The following is a 25,960-nucleotide window of genomic DNA, read 5'->3' as shown; positions in this document are numbered from 1 at the left end:
AAAGTCAAAGCCAATCGCAACCCCACATTTCGGCGTTCGCTTGGCAGGCCCGCTTTTACCCGCCTCACCACGGTCAGCTCCGACCCACTTTCATATCATTTCAGCGAATCGCCACTTCGGACTTTCTTTCCTCCGATATTTCCAACAAAGCAAGGGGTTATAGGATCTTTTTTTTACAAGGCAATGTAACACAATTCGAGCAATTCGAGGCCCGCTGGCCAAATGGTAAGGCGCCAGATTTCGGCTCTGGAGATTGTGCGTTCGAGCCGCACGTGGGTCGTTCCTAACTTTTTGAGTTTTGTCGGGAAAGCGCACCCGCTCAAATTCTTTTCTGGGCTGTGTTTCTCTTCGTGGCCAACAGATTGGAAAGGAAGGTACCAACAATTTTTATTTAATTCGTAGTTGCATTTTGTTCAGCCAACTGAGACACACTCTCGCCGCCACCCGCCCCCCCACTTTCAGTTCGGCATCAAGCAGTTGACTCTCCCGTCTCGCTGCCACTACCGCTTCTGCATGAGCCGCAATCAAAGAAAGTTTTAACAATGGCTGATCATTTCCTTGGTTCCAGAATTCCGGTGCTTCTGAAGATGCGGCTCTCGCTGATCAACGCAATCAAGATGCGCCCCGGATCACTCCTTCGACTGGTCAATTGGATCGGAGTAATCAATGGTGGAAATCATTCGAGTGGCCCAAGCAGGTCCGCATGGTACGGCAGAGTGATGAGCAACAAGAGGTAGGGGCAACGACCGGGTTTTCGGGTCGTGGGCGACGATACCTTCCTCTTTCGATATCGCTGCAACATTCTCAAAATACCCGGCGCCCCTCCCATCTGCCTCGATCTGCTTCTTCACATCTTCCGCATCTCAAATCGTCCTCAATATTGCGCAAGTGAGATCCTAGAGGATTCGACGCGGGGTTTCCTCTTATTCTCCACGAGTCTGCTACGCCCAGACAACCGCCAAGCCCATCATCATGACAAACATCGGGCTCCTCGTTGGCCCAGGCTCTCGAGCCGGGAACTTCGGGCGGCCTTCGAACGGCGGGGCTCTCGGAGGCCATGCGCCGTCGAGATCGTTTACGGAATGGCTGCGGCTCGCCGGGAGCCCAAGCCCCAGGAACAAGTCTTGGCTTGCTGCCAATTAACCGCGATGCTGGCCCAGCCTGCCTCCCGTTCTGGGCGCCGAACGGCACGGCCCTGCCACTACCCCTGCCGCTGCCCTGCTGCCGCCCCTGTAATCACCGGGACTTCCCATCCGAGGCGTCGACTTCGGCGTGGCAGCCACTCTCATACCCACCGACCCGGTTTGTGTGCTGCAGGCGAACTGTAACTGGAACTGGAACCAAGTTGGGTTGCCAAACCCCCCCGACTCGGGCAAGACCGAAAGAGTATGGCGTGCTGTAGTATGCCGGAACCATGGCATATCACAGCTCTCTCTCAGGCACCTCCCAACGTAAGCTTCGGCGTCTTACCGCGTTGAGAAACGGCGGACAATCCCCTTCTGTGAGTCTAGACTACAGATTACAAGCATTACGAGATAGACATGGAGGTGGTGGTCAGCTGTCCGCGCCGCACCTAGGTGTTCCCGTGGCCTCCACTCGCTTCATCCGTCGTGGGATGTCCTTGCCTATTCCCCGGATGCATCGTTGGAGTTGCATCCTGCTCGCGATGGCGGACAGGGTTGCCGCCGTTCCACCTACCGGAGATTTTGCGTACCCTGTCCCTCATTTGCCCCTCCACTAGAGGTGGAAGCGTGCCGGATTGCCTGGTGCCGAGTTCAGGGAAAGGGGGCCTTCGACGATGGCTTAAGAGGGAAGCTATGTCCTCGGGTTGCCATCTCTTTGTGTGCCTGTACGCCGGTAGAGTCGAGGTAAACTAGTCTCTGCACTCCACGATGAGGTCTTCCTCTCGCTTCGTTGGCGCCCTTGCGGCGGCGGCATCGTGTAAGTACGAGTCGGGTCACGTTAAGCCCGCCAGCCACTAACACCCATCTTGTAGTCCTGCCGTCTGCCCTTGCCCAGAACAACGTTCCCGTCACTTTCACTGACGCGGACTCTGGCATCATCTTCAACTCTTGGAGCATCGCCAACGGCGGTGCCCAGACTCAGGGAGGTTTCAAGTTCGGTGTGGCTCTGCCCGAGAATGCTCTCTCGACCGATGCCTCAGAGTTCCTCGGTTACCTGGTATGTTCCAAAAGACCGCAGAGGTGTCGCTCCCAGAGGCTAACTTCCCTAGCAATGTGCGAGGACTGAAGGCGCGGGATGGTGCGGTGTCTCCCTGGGCGGCCCCATGACCAACTCGCTCCTCATCACGGCCTGGCCCCACGAGGATACCGTCTACACCACCCTCCGCTTCGCGACCGGCTACGCCATGCCGGATGTTTACAAGGGGGATGCCGAGATCACCCAGGTCTCGTCTACCATCAACTCGACGCACTTCACCCTGGTCTTCAGGTGCCAGAACTGCTTCCACTGGAGCCAGGACGGCGCCGAGCGCAGCGTCTCGACCAGCGCCGGTGCCTTGGTCCTCGGTTGGGTCCAGGCCTTCGGCGAGGTTGGCAACCCTACCTGCCCGGACCAGATCACTATCGACCAGCACGACAACGGCATGGGTATCTGGGGCGCCCAGCTCGACGCCAACGCCGCCAACCCGTCCTACACCGCCTGGGCTGCCCAGGCTACCAAGACCGTCGCGGGCGACTGCGACAGCTCGACCCCGACTGACGTCATCAGCGTCCCCGTGCCGACGGATGCTGTGTTCGACTACATCGTCGTTGGTGGTGGTGCCGGTGGTATCCCCTCTGCTGACAAGCTCAGCGAGGCCGGCAAGAAGGTGCTGCTCATCGAGAAGGGTTTCGCCTCGACCGGCGAGCACGGCGGCACTCTCGGCCCCGCGTGGCTCGAGGGCACCGGCCTTACCCGCTTCGACGTCCCCGGCCTGTGCAACCAGATCTGGGTCGACTCTAAGGGTATTGCGTGCGAGGACACCGACCAGATGGCCGGTTGCGTCCTCGGCGGCGGCACTGCTGTGAACGCCGGTCTGTGGTACAAGCCCTACTCTCTCGACTGGGACTACATCTTCCCCACCGGCTGGAAGTACCGTGACGTCCAGGCCGCCATCGGCCGCGTCCTCCAGCGCATCCCGGGTACCGATGCCCCCTCGACCGACGGCAAGCGCTACTACCAGCAAGGCTTCAACATGCTCGCCAGCGGTCTGACTGCCGGTGGCTGGAGCAAAGTCACGGCCAACTCGGCCCCCGACCGCAAGAACCGCACCTTCTCCAACGCCCCCTTCATGTTCGCCGGCGGTCAGCGCAACGGCCCCCTGGCCACCTACCTGACCAGCGCCAAGAAGCGCAGCAACTTCAACCTCTGGCTCAACACCTCAGTTAAGCGTGTCATCCGTGAGGGTGGCCACATCACCGGTGTCGAGGTCGAGGCCTTCCGTGACGGTGGCTACAAGGGTATCGTGCCCGTCACCAGCGTTACCGGCCGCGTCATTCTGTCCTCCGGCGCTTTCGGAAGCGCCAAGATCCTGTTGCGCAGTGGTATCGGCCCGGCCGACCAGCTCGAGATTGTCAAGGCCTCCGAGAAGGATGGCGCGACCATGATCAGCGATGCGTCGTGGATCAACCTCCCGGTTGGCTACAACCTGGACGACCATCTTAACACCGACACCGTCATCACCCACCCTGATGTTTCTTTCTACGACTTCTACGCGGCGTGGACCGACCCCATTGCTGCCGACAAGACCAGCTACCTTAGCAAGCGCACTGGCATCCTTGCCCAGGCTGCCCCCAACATTGGCCCTATGTGAGTTACACCATGTCCCCGGATCGCCCCAAGCCATTTAACTAACCGAAACCAGTATGTGGGAGGAGATCAAGGGTGCCGATGGCCGTGTCCGTCAGCTCCAGTGGACTGCCCGTGTCGAGGGCAGCCTTGACACCCCCAACGGCAGTACGTTCCCCTCTCTAACCCCCCTTGTAACAAAAAAAAGCAAAGAACAATCCACTGACCCCTTCCCCCCACAACAGAGGCCATGACCATCTCGCAGTACCTCGGCCGTGGCGCCACCTCGCGTGGCCGCATGACCATCACCCCCGCCCTCACCACCGTCGTCTCGGACGTCCCCTACCTCAAGGACCCCAACGACAAGGAGGCCGTCATCCAGGGCATTGTCAACCTTAAGGCCGCCCTCAGCTCCGTCCAGGGCCTGACCTGGACCTTCCCCAACGCGAGCGTCTCTGCCCGCGACTACGTCAACAACGTACGTGTTTATCACCTCCCTGCTTCCCTCACCTGCATAAAATACTAACCCCCCTTACAGATGGTCGTCGCGACCAGCAACCGCCGCGCCAACCACTGGATGGGCACGAACAAGATCGGCTCCGACGACGGCCGGCAGAACGGCGGCAGCGCCGTGGTGGACCTGAACACCAAGGTGTGGGGCACGGACAACCTGTTCGTCGTCGACGCCTCCATCTTCCCCGGTGTGCCCACCACCAACCCCACCTCGTACATCGTGACCGCCGCCGAGCACGCCTCGCAGCGCATCCTCGCCCTCCCCGCCCTCAAGGCCGTGCCCCGCTACGGCCAGTGCGGCGGCAAGCAGTGGACCGGCAGCTTCATCTGCGCCGCCGGCACCACCTGCCAGGCCCAGAACCCCTACTACTCGCAGTGCTTGTAAAGCGCCGGGGGGTAGGACGGTCTGTCCTGGTGTGATTGGTAATGGGGTTCTATTATAAAGGGGGGATTCGAGGTTTGGGGGGTTGGTAAGGTGCATAACCATACATATACACATACAAACCTGCGTTTCGTTTCATGTCTATAGTTCTTTTTTGATCGTACATAAATTCGAACCTGATCAGTTTTGCAAAGGGCTTCTTCTTCTAGGAACGTGCACAAACAAGTGGGGGAAAATCAGTATTGAGGCTCCCTAAACATCAACTATCCCTTCTCCTAACTTCAGCCCAAGCCATCATCCGAATACCAGACACCAATGGCTCCAGATCCGTCAGCTATGCCACAACGACGAGGCGCGCTATCAGCTATGAGAAGGAAAAGCAATACAAAATACCAATCACCAAACACCAACATAAACCTGACCCTGATCGCAACCTCCCAAATATATGAGAACCATGTGCATGGAAACAGGCAAAGCATCAAATGCCCCCACCAGCCATCTCTTTCACCACCACAAAGCGCTAAAGCCAAGGGAAACACGAGTCGACGGAGGGCTAATAATCGGGATCGACGGCACCCGGGCCAAAAGCGCAAGTGTGCTCAAAGAGGACCTCATCTAGCCAGCAAACCGGCTCCTTCCGACCCTTGGGGGTGCGATGGACGGCCTCAAAGCGGACGAGCTCCGTGAAGTTGAGGTTGTCTTGAACCAGTTTCTTAACCCAGACCAGGTCGTCCGGGTTCGCCGCCTTCTCATCCCAACCACTCTTATGCGGGATGCGATAGCTCAGATACACTTTGAAGTGTTGCCGCCTGCGGCCGCGCGTCTTCTTGTAGACGGGGCTGTTGTCAGCATCAATGAAATCGTACGCGGCCTCGGACGAGAAGCAGTCCGAGACGGTCGTCAGTAGCATGTCGAGAAGCGAGAAGCCAATCTTGTTGCGCTTGTAGTCGGGATGGACGAAGACGTTGATCTTGCCCGTGGCTCTGCTGCTACAGACAGTGCTGCCCCAAAGGCCGGGCTGCCAAACAGACAGGTAGGCAAAGCCCAGGATCTCGCCACGCTTCTCTCCATTAAACGGCACCTGTTTGAAGACCGAGAATGAGGTATTGCAGTTGGCCACGCCCAAGTTCCTGGCCGAACCACGGACGGCAACAAGGAACGGCAAGCCGAGTTGCTGCGTGGTGGCGAGGATCCTCTCAAAATCTTCGACTGTGAGAGGTTGAGAGTCGAGAGCTTGGATGCCATGTTCCACCTCCCAATTGTAAATAGCCCGCACCGCCTCCAGGTCACACTTTTCGGCTGGACGCAGGAACGAGGGAATTCGTGGAACAAAACGGTGGAATTCGGGCGTCTCAATCACCGGCTCGTGAACCACGACGGGCAAGTTCTGGTTGATGGTTGCTGGACCCTCAAACTCCAGTACCATAGGGGTGTTGCGGCGCCTGTCCCCACCAGGGCGGCCGCTCTTTTGCTCGTTGTACTTTTTGATTGAGAGGGCGGTGCTCCAGATTTGGCGCCGCCACTCCTCTTGTGGATTCTGCGGTCTGATGCCAACAGTAGAATCCGGGTGGCTGATGGGCTCTAGGAGATTCCCTGTGAGAGTGTCGATGTCACACCTCCAATGGGTGTCATCCCTATCAAAGGTAACTACCGGGGTCTGAGGAATTCGTGCCTGCCAGGCGCCAATGAACGACTCAAGATAGGACTTTTCTGTAAAGATCTCCTCCTCGTTTCGACCACTCTCGTTCCGGAGGCCATACACGGTCCAGGAGTTTCCTGAGGCGTAGATTCTATGCGGCAGGCCGATGGTGTTCCTAATGTCCGCATCTGTGCCTTCAGCGGCCCGTGTGTCAACACCGGTGTCGCTCACATTGAATCCGGATCCCAAGGACGGAAGGCTGTACGACGATCCAGCATAGTTCTTGTTTGGGCGTGGCAGCCGATATTGACGCAGGTCGAGGTCCATTTGGTCGAGGCGAGGAGGGCGTATCACATCTCTCTCCCCATCAGTCGTGCGCACGTCTTCCTCCTTGGGGCGGCCACCTCCACGCCGGCCACGTCCTCGGTGACCACCTCCACGTGCGCGACTCATCTCGCTCGTATCGGTTCCGCTGGAAAGCGAAGGCGATTTGGGAGGGTAGCTGTGCTCTTGTGCCTCCGGCGTTCTGTACCTAGGATTGGGGTTAGCTGGCAAAAATGGCTGGTGAACTGGAGAACGATAGGTCGGCGTGGATTCGTCAGGCTGTTCCCAAGACTCGAGGTCAAGAGACCTTAGGTCAGGCCACTCGGCCGCTTTGGCCCACATTGTCCGAGTCCCGGTTACGGGATACATCGATGGGTCGACGATGCCCTTTGCAATGCGCTGAGCATCCCAGTAGGTGTTCGTCAGTTGAGGTTCGTTTATCGCTCGTGCCTGCCGAGCGCGGAGCGCTGTGGGCTGGACCGCCATGGGCTGGGGTGGGTTCTGAGCCTTCGGGGGTTGAGGCGTGGGCTGTGTGGCAGTGGGCACATTGTGCGGCTCGATGCTGCTTTTTGCAGGACGCGCAAAACCGATGGCGGAAAGAAATGCGTTCTCCAAATCTGGAGAGTCCAGATCACGGGCCTCCTTGGAGCTCAAACCCGCACTCGGCTTGGTGGTTTCCATGGTGCCGTGATGAAACATGTTGCAGAAGACTCGACTAAGAAGAGTTGAATTGTCAGCGAACAAAACGCCATACAGGCGGCCCTGAGCGACTTACGTTGCGATGTATTTTCAAAGTGATTTAAATCAGAAAGACATAATCGCATAGGTAGGCAAGCTGCGTTGAGCTGGTGAGCATCCATCTATGCTTGGGGCCGCTCTGGAGCAAGGAGGGATGGACTTACTTGTCGAGAAGTCGCAAACGATAATGCTTTCAATCGATTTCTGAGGATTGAGATATTGGACAACGTATACCAAATCCTATGGTATAAATGGGAGTTCTCCCGATGCCAGCATGCCCGGTTGACTTGCAGGGCTGTTTGGAGATGGCGAGAGAAAGAGAGGGGGAAGAGGAAATAATTTGGGGCACAGGGGATATTTCTTACCAAATGGTAAACTGTGTGCAATCCAAGGCGGAGAAGAACAGAATTTTAACAGCCCTGGCGGCTGATAGGTGTGCAGAGAGGTGTGCAGATATGCTCCGGAAAAGTGAAGCTTGTGAAGAACGAGTTGGTGGACAAGTTTGGTGTTTTCCGTAGGATGATAAGAGCGAGAAGGGATGAAAGGAAGGTGCCTGATTTAGCCCCAGACTAAGCCAAGTATTTAAAGCTATTCGTTCAAACTTGCACAGGCAGTAGCAAAACAGATCAGATTAAAATTTTAGCAGCAGTCCTAGAACCTAAACTTCCAGGTTGGGAAGGCGCTTTTGAGGCAGGCCATTTCAATGGGCAAGAGGCCTAAGGGAGTTGTTACCTGGAGCATCACATTCAATCATTGGGCACTACAGCTAATGCTGCATGATAAAATGGCAGCGATGCATCGCAAGTACATTAAGAATGTATTCGAATAATAATATTCTTATTGCATTTTGCTGTCTCTTCTACCCGCACACAGTTTTTTGTGAAGACTTGGGAGTTGGGACCCTGGTCGAAACGATCTCCAAGACGGAAGAGATACACAGTTTGGCCACCGTGGCCAGAGCTGAGTTATGAGGACCTAGCCATTGCCTTTGTAGGCACTCCAGGTTGTTGTTGTCGGGGTGCCCGTCTTCCTATAGCGTGGAGCCTGTCCTGGGCACCTAAGATATCAACGGCCATTTGTTGAGAATAGTGGGATCCCGCTTCATTTAGGTAACCAGTAATTGATTAGCACAGGGGGATACCTATTTGCGTTGGGAAAATGATTGCACAAATAAACTATGAAGCAAACCGGCGATGTTGATATTTGTCACGTGGGAGCCCCCTTCAGGTTGCGTATCTATTTTCCGCTTATCATTGGCTTGTGTAAACCAGGCACCGATCTGGGGGCAATTCACTTCCCCTCTTAACATACCGCTGGTGCAGGATATGTGCGTGCTTGGATATTTTGAGTGGTAACCGACTAGCTTAATCCCAATGATTGACGGCTCCATCGGGTGTTTCTGGTAATTATTCGAGAAGTTGCTCTCTTGGCTCTCTCAGTATTGTGACCCCGCAGCGAAGCAAATATGCTCTCCATTCTGCGCAAAGCGAGACTCAAGGATAAGGAGTTGCGCATCTTGATGCTGTATGGCACACAGAACATTCTTCATTTGGCGGTAGTTATCCTCGCTAATATTGATGCAGCGGCCTTGATAATGCAGGCAAAACTACCATTGTCAAAAAGATAATGGGTGAGGATGTCAACACTGTCAGCCCCACCCTCGGCTTCATCATCAAGACGATCGACTACGACGGGTATGTTCGCACTTTCTGGGGAACTCACCACGATTAGGCAGGTTACATGTGCTAACCTCTCTCAACGTTAGATATAAGCTCAACATATGTCAGCACAGTCTCTTCTCGTCTGTCTGCTTCCAGCACTGATTTAACATCTAGGGGACGTCGGCGGCCAAAAAACACTCCGTTCCTACTGGCGCAATTATTTTGAGAAAACGGATGCCTTGATTTGGGTGGTCGATGCTACCGACAGGTTGCGCATCGAGGACTGCAGAGAGGAGCTGCATGGCTTGCTTCAGGAAGAGGTGAGGGTCCCTGTTGCTGTCCTGTCGCAGGTGCTCGTCACTAACGCGCAGAAAAGCGTCTTTCAGGGGCAAGTCTGCTGGTGTTTGCCAACAAGACCGATGTTGCCGGGTGCATGGGGAGTGATGAACTGTTGAAGGTTGGCCTTGACTGTCGAGCCCCGGTTTGGCCTGGTTGGGTTTACGCTAACGTCACGGTTCCGACATAGGCTCTGCGACTCGACGAAATCCGGACGCACAAATGGAATATCCTCCGGTGTAGTGCAATGACTGGAGAGAACCTCAAGGAAGGATTGGCCTGGGTTGTTGAGGATGCCAAGGCCCGTCTCTTTTTGTACTGATGGAAGTTATACAAAGTACAGTTATTCTTAGTAGCTCTGCCTCATCTTTTCCTCTCTTGTCGTTCTAAAAGTTGGCAATATCCGCCCCCCTGTAAATAATCTCGGATGAGCCCAATTTCCCTTTGTTACTAGGACAATCAATGTAAACAAATGGTGATGTGGGTCTAGGGAGGTTTGTGGCAAAGCAAATCCAACAAATCCAACATCCTGCCAGTTGGGTGAGAAAGAGAAGCAGGTTGGTTCCATTTCTTACGTCCGAGAATAAATCCTACCCACAGTGACACAGGTTTTGGTCCAGAAATATCCTGAAACAAAGCGTAGATTGGCTTGATGTTGCAGTGCTTTGAACAATGCCGGTGCGAGGGAGGGCACTTGGCCAGAGCGTCGGGAGAGCAACACAGGGCTCTCTGTGAGACCAGACTCCGCTCAGCCTATTAGAGGGCGCCATAGGGCCGAACACTGGAGCCAGCGCCAAGCCCCCCAGTCCCGTCCCGTGTGAGCCCTGTGGATGCCCCGTGCAGCCGGTCCGGCTGGGCACATCAAACTGCCCCTCCGGGACTCTGCCTGTTTGTGTTCAGTCTTTCCATTCTAGGATTCGGGTTTTGAATGTTGACATCCAACCCGTCCTAGGATTCCCCCGACAACCTTCTCCTCGTGCCCCCGTGCCCCCAATTAATACTGCATACTGCCGTTGTGTGTCATGCCGAAGACGTCGCCTCGGAAACAGCCATGTCTGACGAGGTATCCGACTTTTTGCGCTCAGTCGAGCTGCTGAAGGAGAGACGAGAGGAGGAAGATGAGGCCCGATCGCGGGACCTGGAAGAAAAGATCTTGCAGGAGAAGAAAGAACGCCAGGCCCGGCGCGCAGGTACGCCCGATCCCGATCCCGTTACTCTACCACTTCCCACCGGGCAGCTTCACCCCTCCGTCCAAAACATCGAATCGAACCCATGTGCGCGTGCCTTCCCGCAACTTGCGCACTGGGGACCCAGGAGAGCTCGGGGCATTGCTTACCGGATTTGCCCACCTACCTGGGCTGCATTGCCCACGATTTTCTGGACCAAAACACTGATAGGTTTTTTTCTGTAGAGCGCGCAAGATCGATTTCACCGCAAAAGTCATCACCCGCAAACACTCCGCCGCCAACAGCACACCGCGCCAGCATCCTCCCGTCTGCTTCCGGCGACACGAGTTTGGAATCACCGGGGCTTGAGAGCTCCGGGAGTCCCAGGCAACGCACCCTCGAACCATCCTCCGATGCCATGAATAATAGCGCAGCCGAGCAGTCGAGCTCCCCGACAAAAGAGAACGACTCCCCATTCGACTCAGAATTCAAACGGGCTAGCGTGAACTTGGGCTCGCCGTCGATCGGCATGCCGTCCGCGCGATCCACGCTCTCGTGGCAGAGGCGACCGACCTCACAGGCCTCCGATCGCCCTAAAAGCCGACCTCTATCCATGGTCGCTGCTGAGAATGCCGCCCGGAACGTTCCCGGCAGCGCCGAACCGGCCGAGCCGACTTTGTCTCGGGATCAAATCGCCCAGTCCCTGGCGGGAAAGGACCCCTCGTGGTTCCGCCAGACGGCTGACCCGGGCCGGGGATCGGGGGCTTTCAGGAAGACTCAGGTGGAGGACCAGGATACGGTAGACATGCCCGTCATGCGCACCCAACTTCCCGGCATGTCGCAAGAGTCAACACCAGAACCAGTCAAGGAGAGCCCGACTGCCCGACCAGTGACACCCACCAATCTACCCGCCAAACTTGGCTCTCCGCTCCCTTTGGCCGGTTTCCAACGTCTGGATCCGCCAGCTGGCGAAACCGTGGAGGACGCGGACACAGCTGCAGCTAATCGCCAGTCCATAGCTTCGCCGCCAGGCCGGACGTCGCCCACAAGACCGCGTTCTCCCACCAAGGGGATGGGTGGGTTTGTGCAGAGCGCCATGATGAAGCGCTCCGACAGCGTCAAACGATGGAGCGTTAACTCACCCGCCGGCTTCCAGCGATCGGATTCCGTTCGATCCAGCGCAAGCACTGTGGACAGCGCACAACGCCCTACCACCCCGAAAGCGGGAGGGCGTCCAAAGAGCATGCTAGGGGGACCGTTGGACATGCCTACCCTTGCTCCCGGTTCGAGTGATGAGAAGGAACCCGAGTCAGAAGAACAGGCCGCCCCCGCTCGGCCGACCACACCAATGGAGTCAAAGGCAAAGGGGGACGACGAAACAACTAGTCCGCCCGTGAGTCCCTCCAAGACAATGGATTCCCGAAGATGGAGCCCCACGAAGAGCTCCAGCTGGTTGGATGCTGCGTTGAACAAGCCCGAGTCACCCAAGGCGAAGCTGGCAGCACCTGCACCGGCTCAGCCAGCTTGGATGGTCGAGTTGAACAAAGCGAAGGCACAGAAAGCCACCACGGACCTCGCTCGGGACGTGGCCTTGCCCAAGAAGACCGAGGTTAAGACTGGTGGGCTTATGAGGTCCACTCCTATGGGCGCAAGTCTCAAGCCGAATGTCCTAGGCGGCTTCCCAGTTATCCCTCCCATCTCAACGGCCGACGACAAGCCGGCTATTTCCGAGTTGCGCGGAAGCCTTCGGAAGGCATCCCCAACGACGGAGGGCCCGAGTGAGAGCCAGGGAGAACTCGCAGCCGTGACTAAGACTAAGCCTGGCATCCCGTCGAAGAAAGATTTCCGCGCCAACCTCAAACCTCGGGCTCCGCCGCCTGAACCCAAATCGGGGGACAGTGCCGAGGAGTTGAAGAACGTTGTTGGGAGCCTACGGAGGACCAAAACACAAAACTACGTGGCGCCGGATGAGCTGAAGGATAACATCCTGCGCGGAAAGGCGGGTTTATCTTTAACCGGCGGGCCCAAGAAGACGGAACACGTAGACGAGTTCAAGGAGGCGATTCTAAAGAAGAAAGATGACTTCAGAAAGGCGCAGGACGAGGGCCGGGGCATCACCCGGGAACCGAGCACAGCCAGCGAGAAGTCGATCCCCGAGGGGATTGCAAAGAAGTTGGTGCTGCAGCGGACCGGCACGTTCTCTAAGCAAACCCCAACCACTCCCGACTTCCCATCGCAAAGCCCTTCACTCACCGGCTCGAACCGGTCTAGCCATGCCTCTACGCGTTCTAGGCATGACATCCCCGGCTTGGGATCTGGACCTTCTTCGATCGGATCTCCCGAGCCCACCAGGGAGGCGACTGTTAATCCAGTTGCACCGACTCGCATCGGAGGGAAGGTCGGAGGCTTGGCAGACCGTTTCAACCCTGCGTTGGCTGGCCTCCTTGCAAGGGGGCCCCCATCGGCTCCCGGGAAGGCGGACGCTTCGGGAACGCCGACAACAACGGAGCCTGCCGGTCCGGGCCCTCAGCTAACCCACATGACGAAGAACCGAGCCCGTGGTCCTAGGAGGAAGGCTCCAACTTCTGTTGCTGCCGCGCCCGAGGAACCCAAGGAGACGCTGGTCCGGGCAGCATCTGAGCCGGAGAGCAAACCTATCCTCTCACCGCTGGAACCCAAAAAGACGATGTCGTTTCCACCGCCTAAGTCAGAAGAGTTCATCCCCTCTCCTCCTTTAGAGCAAGCGGCAGTCTCCTCGAAACAAGGAAAGCCTGTTGTTTCTCCTAAGCCTGAGAAATTTACACCGACGATCCCCGGGGGCGTTTCGTTGATGGAGCGTAGAAAGTCTCTAATGCAGGACAGGACAAAGCTTGCGGGTGAGGTCATCTCTCTCGTGGACTCAACCGGACGTATGTCCAAAGAGGAGTCGAAACCAGTTGGCCAGCCCATCAACCTGGTTGGGTCCACCCCGATCAAGACGCGTCCCCGTTCGCCCACCAAGGTCCATGAGCAGGTGGCAGCTCTGGCAGCATTGAATCAGCAATCACCCAAGCCCGCCGAAGCTAGCAGCGAGATCGCTTCGCAGCCATCCTCACCGAAAAAGCTCGATATGAAAAGGATGTCGAGGTTCCTAGATGAACAGGACCAATCAATCCCAACGCCCGAACCTGTGAAACCGAGGTCATCATCGCCGGTCAAGGACCGCTCTAACTCCATAGCCACCAGGCCCATGTCTCTAGTCAGGGACCGAGCCGAATCTATCACGGCAAGGCCCACGTCTATGGTGAGGGATCGCTCCGAATCTATCACTGGGAGGCCGCTCTCTTTGGTCAGGGATCGTTCTGACTCCTTCAGATCGAGGTCGTCCTCCCCGGTAAAGGACCGCTTTCCCGGCCTTGAATCACCCTCAATCGCGAAGCACGCGGGAAACGAGCAAGGTGAATTGAAGCCTGCGCTTCCGATCAAGAACGGCGCGGCCGCGTTTGGTGGTATCGGCCTAGGCTTAACGCAAGCAGCGGTATCACCGAGACCAACGATTCAGAAGCCTGCAGAGGCTGAGCTACCGCCACCCTTGCCTCCCAAAACCGCGAGACCACTCCCTGCACCTCCTGCGATAATGTCTCCTCCAGCGCCAGCTCCCCGCATCCACTCCCCTACACGGTCACCAGGGAAACAAGCTGCGGAGGCCTCGGATCTCATCCACGAATTCTTCGGGCCAGAGCGCCCTAGGCGCAGATACACTGTCGACGCAGCCGACATTCTCTTGAAGCGGCCGGCCTCAACTGCCAAAATCCAGACCCAGCGGGCCCAACTCATCCAGATCACAGCCGAGGGCAAGAAGATGCCTGTGCCGTCGCACCACGAACGGGTCTTGTTCGAGCGCGAGATGTACCTTTGCCCCCACAACTTCATTGATAGCACCGGAAGGAAGGCGACCGAGGTCTACTTCTGGGCTGGCGATGAGGTGCCCGAGTCACAGGTTGACGACGCCCACCTTTTTGCGGCCCGAGAAGCGAGAGCCTATGGCGGGAAGCTGGTCAAGCTCACGCAGGGCAAGGAGACGTCCGAGTTCCTGCAGGCGCTCGGCGGGATTGTCATCGTCCGCCGCGGGTCGAGCAATAAGTACGACTCGCTCGCGCCCAACATGCTTTGCGGCCGGCGCTACCTGAGCCAGGTCGCCTTCGACGAGGTCGACTTCTCTCCACTCAGCCTCTGCTCTGGGTTCCCCTACCTCATCGCCCAACAGGGGAAGTGCTACCTCTGGAAGGGCAAGGGCAGCGATGTCGAGGAACTGGGCTGCGCCCGGCTTGTGGGTATGGACCTCGCGCTGATGGGCGAGCTCCTCGAGGTAGAAGAGGGCAGCGAGCCCGATAGCTTCTGGCACATCTTTAACGGCGGGACACGGCCCACCTCGGCCGACCACTGGCGGTTGAAGCCCAGCTACGACAAGTACTGCACGCGGCTGTTTTGCGCCAACGCAGCCGACAAGCACCAGGTTTGTTGTCCCTCACCCCACCACTCTATTATTACCCATCACAGCACAGCACAGCAAGCTAACACCCTAAAAAAAAAGATCACCGAACTCTCCCCCTTCTCCCAAACCGACCTCCTCCCCTCCAACATCTACGTCCTCGACGCCTTCTTCGAGATGTACATCATCGTCGGCGCCCGCTCCCAGCACCAGTACGCCGCCTTCCGCAACGCCCTCGACTTTGCCCAGGAGTATGCCATCCTGGCCGCCGGCATGGAGGACCGCCCCTTCGTGCCCATCTCCACCGTCGTGCTGGAGGGCATCCCGCGCGACCTGAAGAGCGTGTTTCGGAAGTGGCGCGACGGGAATAGCCCAACCGTGATGCACGCTAGTCCGCAGGGTGGTGGTGGTGGTGGTGGTGGTGGGCCGACGCCGAGTCCGTTGAAGAGGGCGCGGAGTTTGAGGATCGTGCCGTTGACGCAGGCGCTGCAGGCGTTGGCGGAGTAAGCGGTGGGTGGGTAATAGATGAGATGGGTGGGTTGGTGGTCATGTGGGATATTGTTGCTGGCTTGATGTCATCATCTGGGCGCTTGTACGGCGCGGGTCATATACGGGGTGGGGTGCATAGGCGGCAGGGTGCCGGCTGCTTTTGGCGTCGGAGGGAAGGCTTCTTGTTAGATGGCGGTCTGCCTGCGGCATAGCATGTTGGCGTTAATGGAAAATAATGCTCTGGGCATTTGTGTCTGGTAGTTGTCTGGACGTGTGTATTTTGTTCATATATGCCTGAAACCAAATGGTATCACGTTGTTGACTGTCTGTGCCCCCCAGCAAACGAAGCATGTGTAGACTTTTTGTGGTGCCAGCCTGGTTGACACTTTATACCAGTACCTTCTTCTCCCGTGAAGTGACGGCTTTACAGCCTGTATATTAACTCCCAAACGCCAGTCATGCCCAAGCAAAGTCAGTACCAGGCCTCTTCCCATCCGTTCCGAACCCCCAAACGCCAGTAGGTAGTTAAAAAGCCAACCAGCACCCCGCCATTTTCAGGTATCACCACCCCACTTCCTTCATCCACATTCCACCCTGACAATAACAACAACACCACCAACAACCCCCATCTAACCCCTCCCAGCCCCCTCCCCCCCCTCCTCCCCCCCGTCTTCCACGACCGTCCTCCCCCCCGTCGCCCCCACCACCACCTTCACATCCGCCCTCAACTCCGGCAGCGCACTCTCCATCTCCCTCGCCAGCACGTCGCGGAAGTCGCGGAAGGCGTGCATTTTCCCGCGCGCCAGCTGGTTCATGCGGCGCACCAGCTCGGCGAACTCGCGCGTGTAGATGTCCGGGTTGCGGCCGTTCTCGACGTACTGGATCAGCGGCTCGGGGATGGGCTTGTCGGCGGTCGGGGTGGGCAGGTGGAGGGCGTTGGTGTGGAGCGTGTGCAGGGTTTTGTCGAGGGTTTGGCTGTGGGAGGGGGGAGGGGGGTGGTTAGTATTGATTGGGTTGGTTTGGGGTAGTGGGTTGATGGGTTGGTTGGTTTGGGGTGGTTGGGGAGAAGGTTGGGGAGGGTGCGTACATGTCTTGGGCGAGGACATCGCGGGTTGGGCGGCCGGCGGCGTCGTAGTTGGAGACTTGGACGAGAACCTGGAACAGGTCTTGGATTACGTTCTTGATGTCCTCTGCGCGGAAGTTAGTGGGCTGGTGATTGATTGGCGGCCGCGGGTGTAGGAGACGGACCTTGGACGTTTTGCAAGTCGGGGTTTATGGGCGCCATTGTCGTTCCCGGTGATGGGCGGTTGTGGTTGTGATACGCAAGTTTGCGATGGAGGATGTTGAATGATGGAGGAGGGCGGGTAGGCAAGGCATGTGATAGTTGCTAACACTGTTTTGTAATCTGTACGATCGCGGCCTTGTAAGTTAGGATCGCAGCCTTGTAAGTTAGGTATGCGCACGTCACTAACCGTATTCGTTACACACCACGAACATCAGATAAAGGTGATGATGGTATAAGTCGGTCCAACCAACCCACCCAGATGAAGCTCAAGAAAGCGATCTTTGCTCATCATGAAAGGTGATTATCTGCAAATCGAGGCAATGTAAATTCATAAGGCTCATAATAACGAGTAACAAACAACAACCCATTTCTTTACTCCGACAGACCCAATGCCCCCAACAATCGAATAGCATACTCGCTGTTCCCCCAGCGTCAACGCCATGCCTCCGTTCCATTAACGGCCCAATGATGCTCTGCTCGTCGATGCGAGCAGCAAAAGCAAAACTCATACAAACAAACCCACAACCACATACTCAGCCAACCAATGCCAGTCGGGATCAAGAGCCTGTGCAGAATGGCTTGTCCAAACTACAAAGGTGTGGTACCACCCACACCATCCAGGCAGATCTTGCCGCAGACCGCCATAACGATTCAATGCATAACTAGGCCAAATTGCTGTACAAGAACGAGTTCCGTCCCTCTAATTCCGCGCCTTCGGGCGCGCAAGCATGTTCAAGCGGCTGAGGCTGATGCCCTTCCGCTTCATCGGGCTCGGCGTGCCGGGCGCTTGGCCCGGCATGGCCAGCTTCCGGGGGCTGCTCAGCGTGCGCTTGGCGCTGGTGGCAGCGATCAGGCGCGGCGCGAGCAGCGCATCGCCCTCGGGGACCTTCTCCTGCTTTTGCTTCTTGGCCGCGCGCTCGGCCGCCTCCTGCCTGGCCTCTTCCTCGTCGGTGCTGACACGGTGGCGTTTCTTGGTCGACATGCCGTGAGGCAGAGCCTTGAAGACGCTTCGCGGCGCCTCGTTCTCTTTGTCGATGCTCGAGGCCGAGGCCGAAGTCGGGAAGCTTCCGGGCATGTTCTCCGTCGGTAGGATCGAGGGGCGAACCGCCCGGACGCTGGCCTGGCCGGGGGACGACCCGAACGACTTCGTCGCGCTACCGAAGCTGATCGTGTGATCGCTCCGGAAGGTGAACTCGCCAGGAACGGGCGGCTCTGCTGAGACGGCTTTAAGATCCTTCACCGGAGGCTCAGGGAGGGGGCGCCGGGCCGAAATATCCGGATATGTGACGGTGTCCGCTGCACTCTCGGCCAACACGCCTTCGAGGGACGGATAATGCACCTCTTGTCGGAGCTCTTTCTTGCCTTGAAGAATGCTAGATTTAATGGGGGACGGGGAGTTCTGTGTCAGCGCTGCCCGCTGCGTGTCCGGCGTAAAGGCAACGCGCTTGGTAAGCTTGCGGCCAGGCGTGGTCATTGGGGCCACAGGGAGTTCCTTTGGCAAGCGAACAGGAGCGGGAGTCTTGGAAACAAAAGCCGAAGGCAGTGGCAGAGTGCTCTTGGGCTTGGTCGCGCTGGCTTTCGCACCACGGAGCATCGCCTTGACCTTATCAAATCGGCTCCGGGGGGTCTTGATCTCCCTGGTGTTGGGCTCCTTAGTACCCACGTTGGTAGTGGGAAGATTATTTGTTGTTGCCGACCGAGGGATCCCGCTGGCTTTCGATGGTGACTTAATCAGCGAGCCATGGCCGGGCGTCTTAACGCTGGTCGCCCTAGACAAGGAAGACTTGGTCGGGGTCATCAAAGAGGCGAGGGTTGATTTTGACCGAGGGATACCCAACCCGGCCGACTTGGGTGCCGGAATCGAGCTTCCGTCACGCGAGACGGGGCGCTTGCTTGACGCGTCTTCATCCACGTTCTGCCGGGCGCGCTTGGCGGCCGTCCTCGGCTCGTTGGCAACCTCTGCCGGCGTCGATTTCGTGGCGCCAGAAACTGGAATATTGACTTTCGACTTTGGTGTTTCCACCTCATCCAGATTCGCCTGGGATTGACTGCGCTTAACACCTGCCTTCAGGGGGGTGGTGTGGCCCAGCTGGCCCCTAAACGCTGATGGGTGGTTCGCGATCGAATCCATCTTCTTGAACTCGGCCATGTGGGCGGCGCTGTACCGGCCGGCTTTTCCCTTCGCCTGCGCAATTTTACGTCCGCCGCTGTTTTCCTCATCTAGTTTCTCGGCTTCGCGTTGTGCCCTCAGGTCCTCCTTGATTTTGGCGGCCTTTTCGCGCAGCCCATCCATTATGCGCTGAGCCTCAGGCCCCAGCCTCAACTCGGAGTTGGGCTTTTCGCCCGGGACGCGAAATGTAAACAGAGATGAGGGAATGGTAACGCGAGTAGGTGTGGTTTGGGCGGCCACAGGCAAGCCAATCTCGCCATTGCTTTTTGGTTTGATATCCGTGAATCCGAGCCGGAGCCCAGATGATGGCGGAGCCATGGTAGCGTGGGCTCTGCCCGGGTGCATCTCTGACATGGACGGCCTAATGGGCGACAAACCGCGTGGTGTTTTAGGCCCTCGGATTGGAGACGACGCACTGGGGTGGGAGACATTGTGGACGGTCTCGGAAATGATGTCTACCGGCTTGTCGCCATTTGCCGGCTTCTCCTCGTGTGCCGGCTCCTCAATATCTACCGGCGTTTCGTCATGTGCCAGTTTTTGGTTGCGTGCCGTCTTCTTAGTACGTGCTCGCTTCCCGTTGCGTACCGGCTTCTCCTCGTGTACTAGCTCTTCGACCTGTGCAGAGTTCTCGTCGTGTTCGGCAACAGAAGAGAGAGTAAGAGTTTCGGAAACCTGTTGAGGTGCCTAATTGTCGAGATATGCGGGTTAGTGTACTGCTTCCAGCAGAGGCATGGACGCGGATTGCCGCTGGGTTGATTGTCTTTGGGTGGTGAAGACAACTGTTTTGTTTACCTTGGTAAGGCTGGCCAAGCGCGCTGAACGGCGAGCCATTGTTGTTACGCTTGGTTTGCGAATAGACAATGGACTTTTGCAATCAAAAATGTAGATACACTCGAAAAGGTGAAAAAAGGATCGGGAGGATCAGAATGCCAGTGGCGCGTTAGCGAGATCGCGACACGGAACGTGTGGTAGATTAGAGTGTGGGGTGAGGTTTGATTTGTTCGCACTTGTCAGAAAGTAAACAAATTCTGGCTGGTCAGTGCTGCTTTTGACATGTGCAACACAGTCCAAGAACACTGTGCGGGGTACTCCTTTTGCACAGTGACTCGAGAATTGATCATTTCCATGTTCTCTGTCCAGTCTCCTAAACTGACGGGTCCAAGCAAATTGAGCGAGGAACGAGTTTTATCTTGTTCTTCTACTCGTAGTTATAGCAACCAGGGAATCACAATTCAGCTTGTGAGGAAACACACGATATACAGTGCCGTTCTCTGCTCGACCGCGACGAACTCCCTATGTAGGTGCATACTTGAAGCTTGAGCTTTCTGATCTACGAAAAACATCTCGTCATTATGACGTTTATTCCATCCTGACCACCGGGTAAAGGTCGGTCGGCATCCCGGCCGAGAAACCTATTACGAAAGGCGTTCTATATTCCAGCCCTCCTACAGCTAGCTACTACACATTCGCGAACTCGGCACAGTCTTGTTGGATTTAGGCCACCTCCGTCGTCGGTACTTACTCACGGCATTTCGAACCTGTTAACCCGAAAGAGGTAACTAAAGGACAGCTCAGAGGCCCGCACCTGGTCGAGTGGCGTGATTAAAGTCGTCTTGTTGAAAGCGCATCACTTCCGGCTGCAAGATATTGAGTACACCTTGGCAGGGGCGTTGAGATCACATTTGAGAGCGATGGCCCCCGGGGACATGCGGGCAACGCCACCCAGAACGTCACCCAACCCTGCAGTCGAAGGTTTCCAGAAGGCGGAGTCTCATGGCTCGAAGTGGTTGCAAAGCCCAGACCAATCACCTTGCGATAGGAGGAAGCGGGAATTGTTCACGTTCGTCTGACACGGCATGGCATTAGTTAGAAAACCACGCGACTTTCGTGCTCTGTTCTGGGTGTGGCAAGTAAGCCCTTGGCCGCCCGGGTCGCTGACAGGAAAAGGCGCCTCGACTCCAACCCCTCAGACGACCTCGGATTGCGATGAACGGTTTAATGCGGCATTTTCAGGGTTTAAAAACAACCTGCCTCCTCGGAGATGCAGTACGGTGATGCTAAGGACGGCACGCTAGCGACTGGTCGACGGTTGACCCACCGACTCGGTGACGGTCCGAGACATCCTCGGGGACTCCCTGAGACAGCTTCAGCTGTGAGTGATGTCCTTGATGGAGTCAGTTATTTTTGTTATTATTCCCCATGTTCACATATCGGATAGATCGTCTCCAGATGGTTGAATGTCCTCGAAATGGGCCCCTCCCATCAAACGTGAGTGGCATTAACCCCCAGGATCTCCACCCACACCATGGTCGACATCCGTGAAAGTTCAAAGCCGTCAACAAGCGGCGGGGCGGCTTAGCCCCAGTGCCCCATCAACTCAACTCCTGGATCCCCGAACCCCGAGATTCTTTGGCCAATCGGTTCTGAGACAACTCTTACTTCTGGCCTGCCTCTCCATGTCTCACAACGTCGCTGGTGCGAATGCCCCCGCATTTGGCAGGGCTGCCTTGACGAGCATGCAGTGAACCATGCAGGTCTAGGCCTGAGACGGTGACACAAAACTGAACACAACGTCCCGGGGGCGCGGTTGCCTGAGCGTTTGTCTGGGCTTTGGGTCGTGTTGACTTTATCTTTGGTATTGCCTGGGATTCACGTTGTCAAGGAGAAAGCGGGACAAATTGGAACCTCTTGGCACTTTCAAGAAAAGACTGCCAAGCTCACTACAAAAATTTCTTTGGTCACCTGAGGGGGTGAAAAGCCGTCTCCACCTTGGAACAACCAACTCAACCACAGCGGCAAGAGGTTCCAGATCGGGAAGGGAGGGGCGCCTGGCCTCATGCTCTGGTTCGAGTTGTCGGCTTAGGGGACCGATGTCGGCTGTGTGCCTACTCGCCATGGATCATGAACTAAGGTATCTGAGTTGATGCATGGCTGTGTGTCGCACGGTTCCCTTCGGCATCTCTCACTGCCTTGATGGGCTTCTTAAAAACGAGAACGTGAATCTATCATGGGATATAAAATCGTGGGAAAGAAAACAGGTAGAGAAGGCCCTTGTGTTTCCTCGAGACGCCAAGCCTTTCGCCATGTAAACATTGATGCCAGGAGCCTGGGGAATACCGCTTTGCATGTGTTGTTTGACCCTTCACTCAGGCTTCCTTCCATAGACCACATACCTAGATCAAACATGATGGTTAGCTCGTGCCCAGAATCCTGAATCCAGGGGCAACTTACACCGGCCAGTACGCATGTATGTCCCGATTCTTTGCCTCCTTTCGGACTTGAGTCAACAGGAGCTCGACCTCGGCAACAGGCCAACCCAGGACATTAGTAAACAACATCAGGCTTACAGCCTGGATGCCCTGAAGCACGTTGAAATAATTCCATTCGCCTAGAGATCCGCGGGTCAGTACGGGTTATCCGACAAGACGAGGTGTGGGCTTTTATTACCGAGCTCCTTATATCTGGCATCTCTCGGCCACGAGTTCAACGGCCACTTGAACTCGATTTTGGTGACATCCTCGAATCCAGCGTCCTTCATCTGTTGTTCATAGTGTATCGCTGATTCCAAGCTGGGGCCGAGCTTGTCAGATGCCTGCACTAGGAGTTTGTTCCACTTCAGGAGCGCAGAATCCTCCTTAAGGGACCCATCATCGCTCTGAAGAGGGCTGAGCGAATCGCATAGCTCGAGGTAGCCTCCAGGGTTGAGGTTGCTAAACATAAATATTAACACCATACATAGAGGGGTTTTGGGGGCCGTGCGATGCTTACTCGAAGGCCTGGGCCATCAATTTGGGCCAGTCCCTGATGGAGCCTGTGAGCATGCGCCCGTAGATGAGGTCGAATTTGGTGTGGTAGTTCCACTCGGTCTCGATATCGTCGATAAAGAACTCGGCGTTTGGTGGGACACTGGCGTTCGGTCAGCATGGCACAATTAGGGATAGCGGTGCGGGATATTCACCAATCCGGCTGGATAGGGCTCAGATCGACGCCGGCAACCTGGTAAGAGTCAACAATGCTGTCACATCTGTTTGTCCTTATCAATGGCAGGGGAGGCATACGGAGACCTCGGGGTGCTCGTCGGCTAAGAATGGTGAGTGACATGATCCCACCCTCACAACGGACATTCCAGAACATACCGAAATCTATCGCCCAGATACCCGTCCCAGTACCGATGTCAAGAACCCGGTTCAAGGGCCTGTCGTTCCCAGCTGGGGAGACGTACAGTCGGTTGTCCTGCATTCGTACGCACATGTGATGTTGAAGGTCTGACGGTCAGTTAGGTCTGGGATCCCGCGTCAGAGTTCACAATGTCTTACCCAGACGTTCATTCTCTCGCTGCGGCTTCCTATCAGCAAGTGAACGGTTGTGTTGTGCATCAACGGATATCATACCTCATCATTTGGCATAAAATACGCCGCCTCTAGAAAATGTGGGTTAGACAACACACCACCTCTGCTGCACCGGCGACTCGGGCCAAATAGTCCTCACCTTCTGCTCGGTACGCGTGATATGTGCGGCCATTCTCCTCCCGAAACTTGAAAACGCTAGACATGACCGACGTTGTGTCACTCAACCCCCCGCGCTAGAGGCTCGACTTGTAAGCGGCGCAGCCCACTTGCAACCGCGAACGCGATTGAGGGAGGACCTACAGAACCCATGGCAGAATCGCCGTCACCGCCGTCATCATCCTCACCAATAAAGTCCGGCTAGGTTTCACAAATCAGCCTCGTATTCTGGCCCATTTAAACATGCGCAAACTCCATGACAACGGGCCGGAACGCACATCAACTTCCAGGTGTCCGGTGCCGGTGATCGGCCCCAGGGCCGCGGCGGGAGGGCTCGCCGGCGTTGACCCGCTCGGGCCCGGCGGCGATTTTGGGGATGCGGTGGACCGGCGCGGGCTAGAGTCGCCGGCTTTCACAGCGCTGTCGGCCATGGTAGCGCGGTGGATAGTTAGGCTTTCGACGGGTTGCAAGTCTCCACACACAGAGGCGTTTACGTCGGGGAAAGGGAAGCTATCAATTACGGTGAACCCGCGCGGGAGTGGACGAATTTTCAAGTTTAGTGGGTGCGGGGGTTCTAATGCAGCAGCACCTTGGCCGCTTCCATCCTTCCCCGAAGCTTGCTGGCGGCGGGTTGAGACCCCGGTAGCCGTGCCAATGGCACCGTTTCATCCCCGGCTTATCGGTTACGAGGGACGAGAGGGGGAGACGGTGATTTGAGAAGGGAGATTGTATGTAACGAAGAGAGCAGTCTAAGTGTTCTGGTGCTTTTCCAGAGCGCTTCCTGTTATAATGAAGGTGAGGCAGCAAGGTTTTGGGGATTGCTTCATGTTTGGTGTGCTTAAAGCGCGCATGAGGAGTCGAAACTCGAAGTGAGAATGAGGGGCACTTCGTGGTACCCCTGCCTGGGTTTCATTTGTGGCTTCACGTCACTTCCCTTCCCTTTGTCGAATGTTGCCTACCTACATTGGAAAGAGCAACCTTCGTCTTCTTGTCTCCGAACCCGCATGCCCCAATAAAACAAGACTGCTTGGCATAGGAATCAGTTGGGACTTCACATACAGCTGATGCTGATCTTTATCACCGGAGACAAGCGAGAATAGCTCGACTCTCCTACTTGTGTGATCGAACCAGTCCCACCATCAAGCAGTGTCATCTTGGTCAGCTTTGCAACATCTCACACGAAAAGCACACACTCCCCGAGGCTACTGTGTAGGTCGTTCCCTATCCGAATGGGATGTTGCCCGGGAGTCCAGGTGTCCAGGAGTCAACGGCCCATGACCGACTGGCACTTTCCGAGGGTACGGAACCGCATGTTTCTTGTGCATGAACCCACCTTCCACCCCCCAACGAACCGAACCCAACGAATAAGCGCCCCCGAGTCCGGACCCCGCGAAGGGCAACGTCTTTTCCCACCTCGACCAGCCAGCAAACGACTCGAAAATCCGAGTGCTGCAGGTCGACTGAATGGGCATTGTTCCTTCCTCACTTGTCACGATAAGTGGGCATTTTCCAAGGTTGCCACGGTTGCCACGGTTGCCAGTCCTCAGTGGGCTTGAAGAAGTGGGGAACGAGCCATCGGCTGGACGAGTAACTTGGGCGGCGAGTGGAATCGAAAGCGGGAAGCCGGGAATCGGACGTGGTCCAAGGCGAAACTTCGGTAGCCTGGGGAGCTGCCACTTGGGCAGCCCGGCAAGAGAACGATTCGCGCGGACGAGTCCCGGACTTTTTAATATTTTCGAGGCTGGGTTGTTGATGGTGGGTACATGGTTGTGGACAAGGATGCGGGTGGGAGGTGGGAGAGCGCCAATTCCTGGGGCGAGGATCTGGCCCGAGAAAAAAAAGTCCAGGTGACCTGGTTCAGCCCAAAACCAGAGCTAGGGTGAGGTGGCAGCACCTGGGTATTTGACCCTGTGCAGACCCCTGGGGGCTAGCGGCGGTCTGCGGGCCCCTCCCACTTCGAACGGCATTAACATTACATAAAACCCTCCATTTTTTCCTTTTCTTGACACATCCTCGACCTGTCGTCAGCCGTCCGCTTATCTCTGACCCTCCCAGAGTCACTCTCGACAATCTGGTTTTGACACACAGAATCTGGGGAACCGCCTCGATCCTCCAAACCTGCCCTGCCCTACCTTATCGCCGGGACCTGACCACAGACCCGGTCCCAGACTGCCGGATCGATCCCGCAATCGCAAAACATTCCCCCCAGATGACGCACTGATTGGTGCCACTCACTCCCCGGTCCTGAGATCAAGCAACCCCGGGTGCGTGGTGCGCGTGTCTTCGGATATTTTCTAGGGTTGGGCGTGGGATACAAGCAGCAGCAGGTCGCGCTGCCGTCGTGCTTGTCGCCCGAACCAGAAGTTCACTCAGGTGGTTGCAGCGCCCGGCGTTCGCATCCCACCACTGACGCTGGCTGCCCCGCACAAAGGCAAACGCCCTGTGGTCAGGGTAGCGCAGTGTGGTAGCCATTAGGATAGCTGTTGGCGCCA

General features: G+C 56.6%; 6 protein-coding genes and 1 non-coding gene across 7 annotated transcripts; 4 read left to right on the top strand and 3 right to left on the bottom strand.

Moving 5' to 3' along the window:
• The first annotated feature begins 208 nt into the window (after positions 1-208).
• F5144DRAFT_t84 lies at positions 209-280 on the top strand. The gene has a single exon. It is a non-coding gene; the product is annotated as a tRNA-Arg (tRNA).
• Positions 281-1,428: 1,148 nt separating this feature from the next.
• F5144DRAFT_566225 (uncharacterized protein) lies at positions 1,429-4,878 on the top strand. The gene is made up of 6 exons (XM_066788545.1): positions 1,429-1,941; positions 1,997-2,181; positions 2,234-3,810; positions 3,866-3,957; positions 4,035-4,267; positions 4,328-4,878. The coding sequence occupies exons 1-6, from the start codon at positions 1,893-1,895 to the stop codon at positions 4,685-4,687; spliced, it is 2,496 nt and encodes an 831-aa protein (XP_066644360.1). The 5' UTR covers positions 1,429-1,892; the 3' UTR covers positions 4,688-4,878.
• Positions 4,879-5,084: 206 nt separating this feature from the next.
• Positions 5,085-7,328, bottom strand: F5144DRAFT_619523 (uncharacterized protein; the record flags this gene model as incomplete). The annotated part of the gene is made up of 1 exon (XM_066791978.1): positions 5,085-7,328. The coding sequence occupies one exon, from the start codon at positions 7,326-7,328 to the stop codon at positions 5,238-5,240; it is 2,091 nt and encodes a 696-aa protein (XP_066644359.1). The 3' UTR covers positions 5,085-5,237.
• A 1,331-nt stretch (positions 7,329-8,659) lies between these two features.
• On the top strand, positions 8,660-10,061 carry F5144DRAFT_566221 (ADP-ribosylation factor family-domain-containing protein). The gene is made up of 6 exons (XM_066788544.1): positions 8,660-8,909; positions 8,969-9,079; positions 9,151-9,167; positions 9,221-9,366; positions 9,423-9,503; positions 9,573-10,061. Exons 1-6 carry the CDS (start codon positions 8,851-8,853, stop codon positions 9,702-9,704), a joined length of 546 nt encoding a protein of 181 aa, XP_066644358.1. The 5' UTR covers positions 8,660-8,850; the 3' UTR covers positions 9,705-10,061.
• Positions 10,062-10,205: 144 nt separating this feature from the next.
• F5144DRAFT_566218 (uncharacterized protein) lies at positions 10,206-15,818 on the top strand. The gene is made up of 3 exons (XM_066788543.1): positions 10,206-10,572; positions 10,794-15,043; positions 15,122-15,818. Exons 1-3 carry the CDS (start codon positions 10,434-10,436, stop codon positions 15,524-15,526), a joined length of 4,794 nt encoding a protein of 1,597 aa, XP_066644357.1. The 5' UTR covers positions 10,206-10,433; the 3' UTR covers positions 15,527-15,818.
• Positions 15,819-16,137: 319 nt separating this feature from the next.
• Positions 16,138-16,793, bottom strand: F5144DRAFT_600838 (mediator of RNA polymerase II transcription subunit 10; the record flags this gene model as incomplete). The annotated part of the gene is made up of 3 exons (XM_066791099.1): positions 16,138-16,483; positions 16,596-16,698; positions 16,757-16,793. 3 exons carry the CDS (start codon positions 16,791-16,793, stop codon positions 16,138-16,140), a joined length of 486 nt encoding a protein of 161 aa, XP_066644356.1.
• Positions 16,794-22,105: 5,312 nt separating this feature from the next.
• On the bottom strand, positions 22,106-23,899 carry F5144DRAFT_485526 (S-adenosyl-L-methionine-dependent methyltransferase; the record flags this gene model as incomplete). The annotated part of the gene is made up of 9 exons (XM_066785507.1): positions 22,106-22,136; positions 22,195-22,351; positions 22,411-22,673; positions 22,732-22,869; positions 22,922-23,171; positions 23,280-23,304; positions 23,411-23,497; positions 23,613-23,669; positions 23,747-23,899. The coding sequence occupies 9 exons, from the start codon at positions 23,897-23,899 to the stop codon at positions 22,106-22,108; spliced, it is 1,161 nt and encodes a 386-aa protein (XP_066644355.1).
• Positions 23,900-25,960: the final 2,061 nt, after the last annotated feature.

This window comes from Chaetomium tenue, assembly GCF_020726465.1.
Source record: "Chaetomium tenue strain MPI-SDFR-AT-0079 chromosome Unknown F5144scaffold_3, whole genome shotgun sequence".
NCBI classification, from domain to species: Eukaryota; Fungi; Ascomycota; class Sordariomycetes; order Sordariales; family Chaetomiaceae; genus Chaetomium; species Chaetomium tenue.
This window is presented reverse-complemented; position numbering and strand designations above follow the sequence as displayed.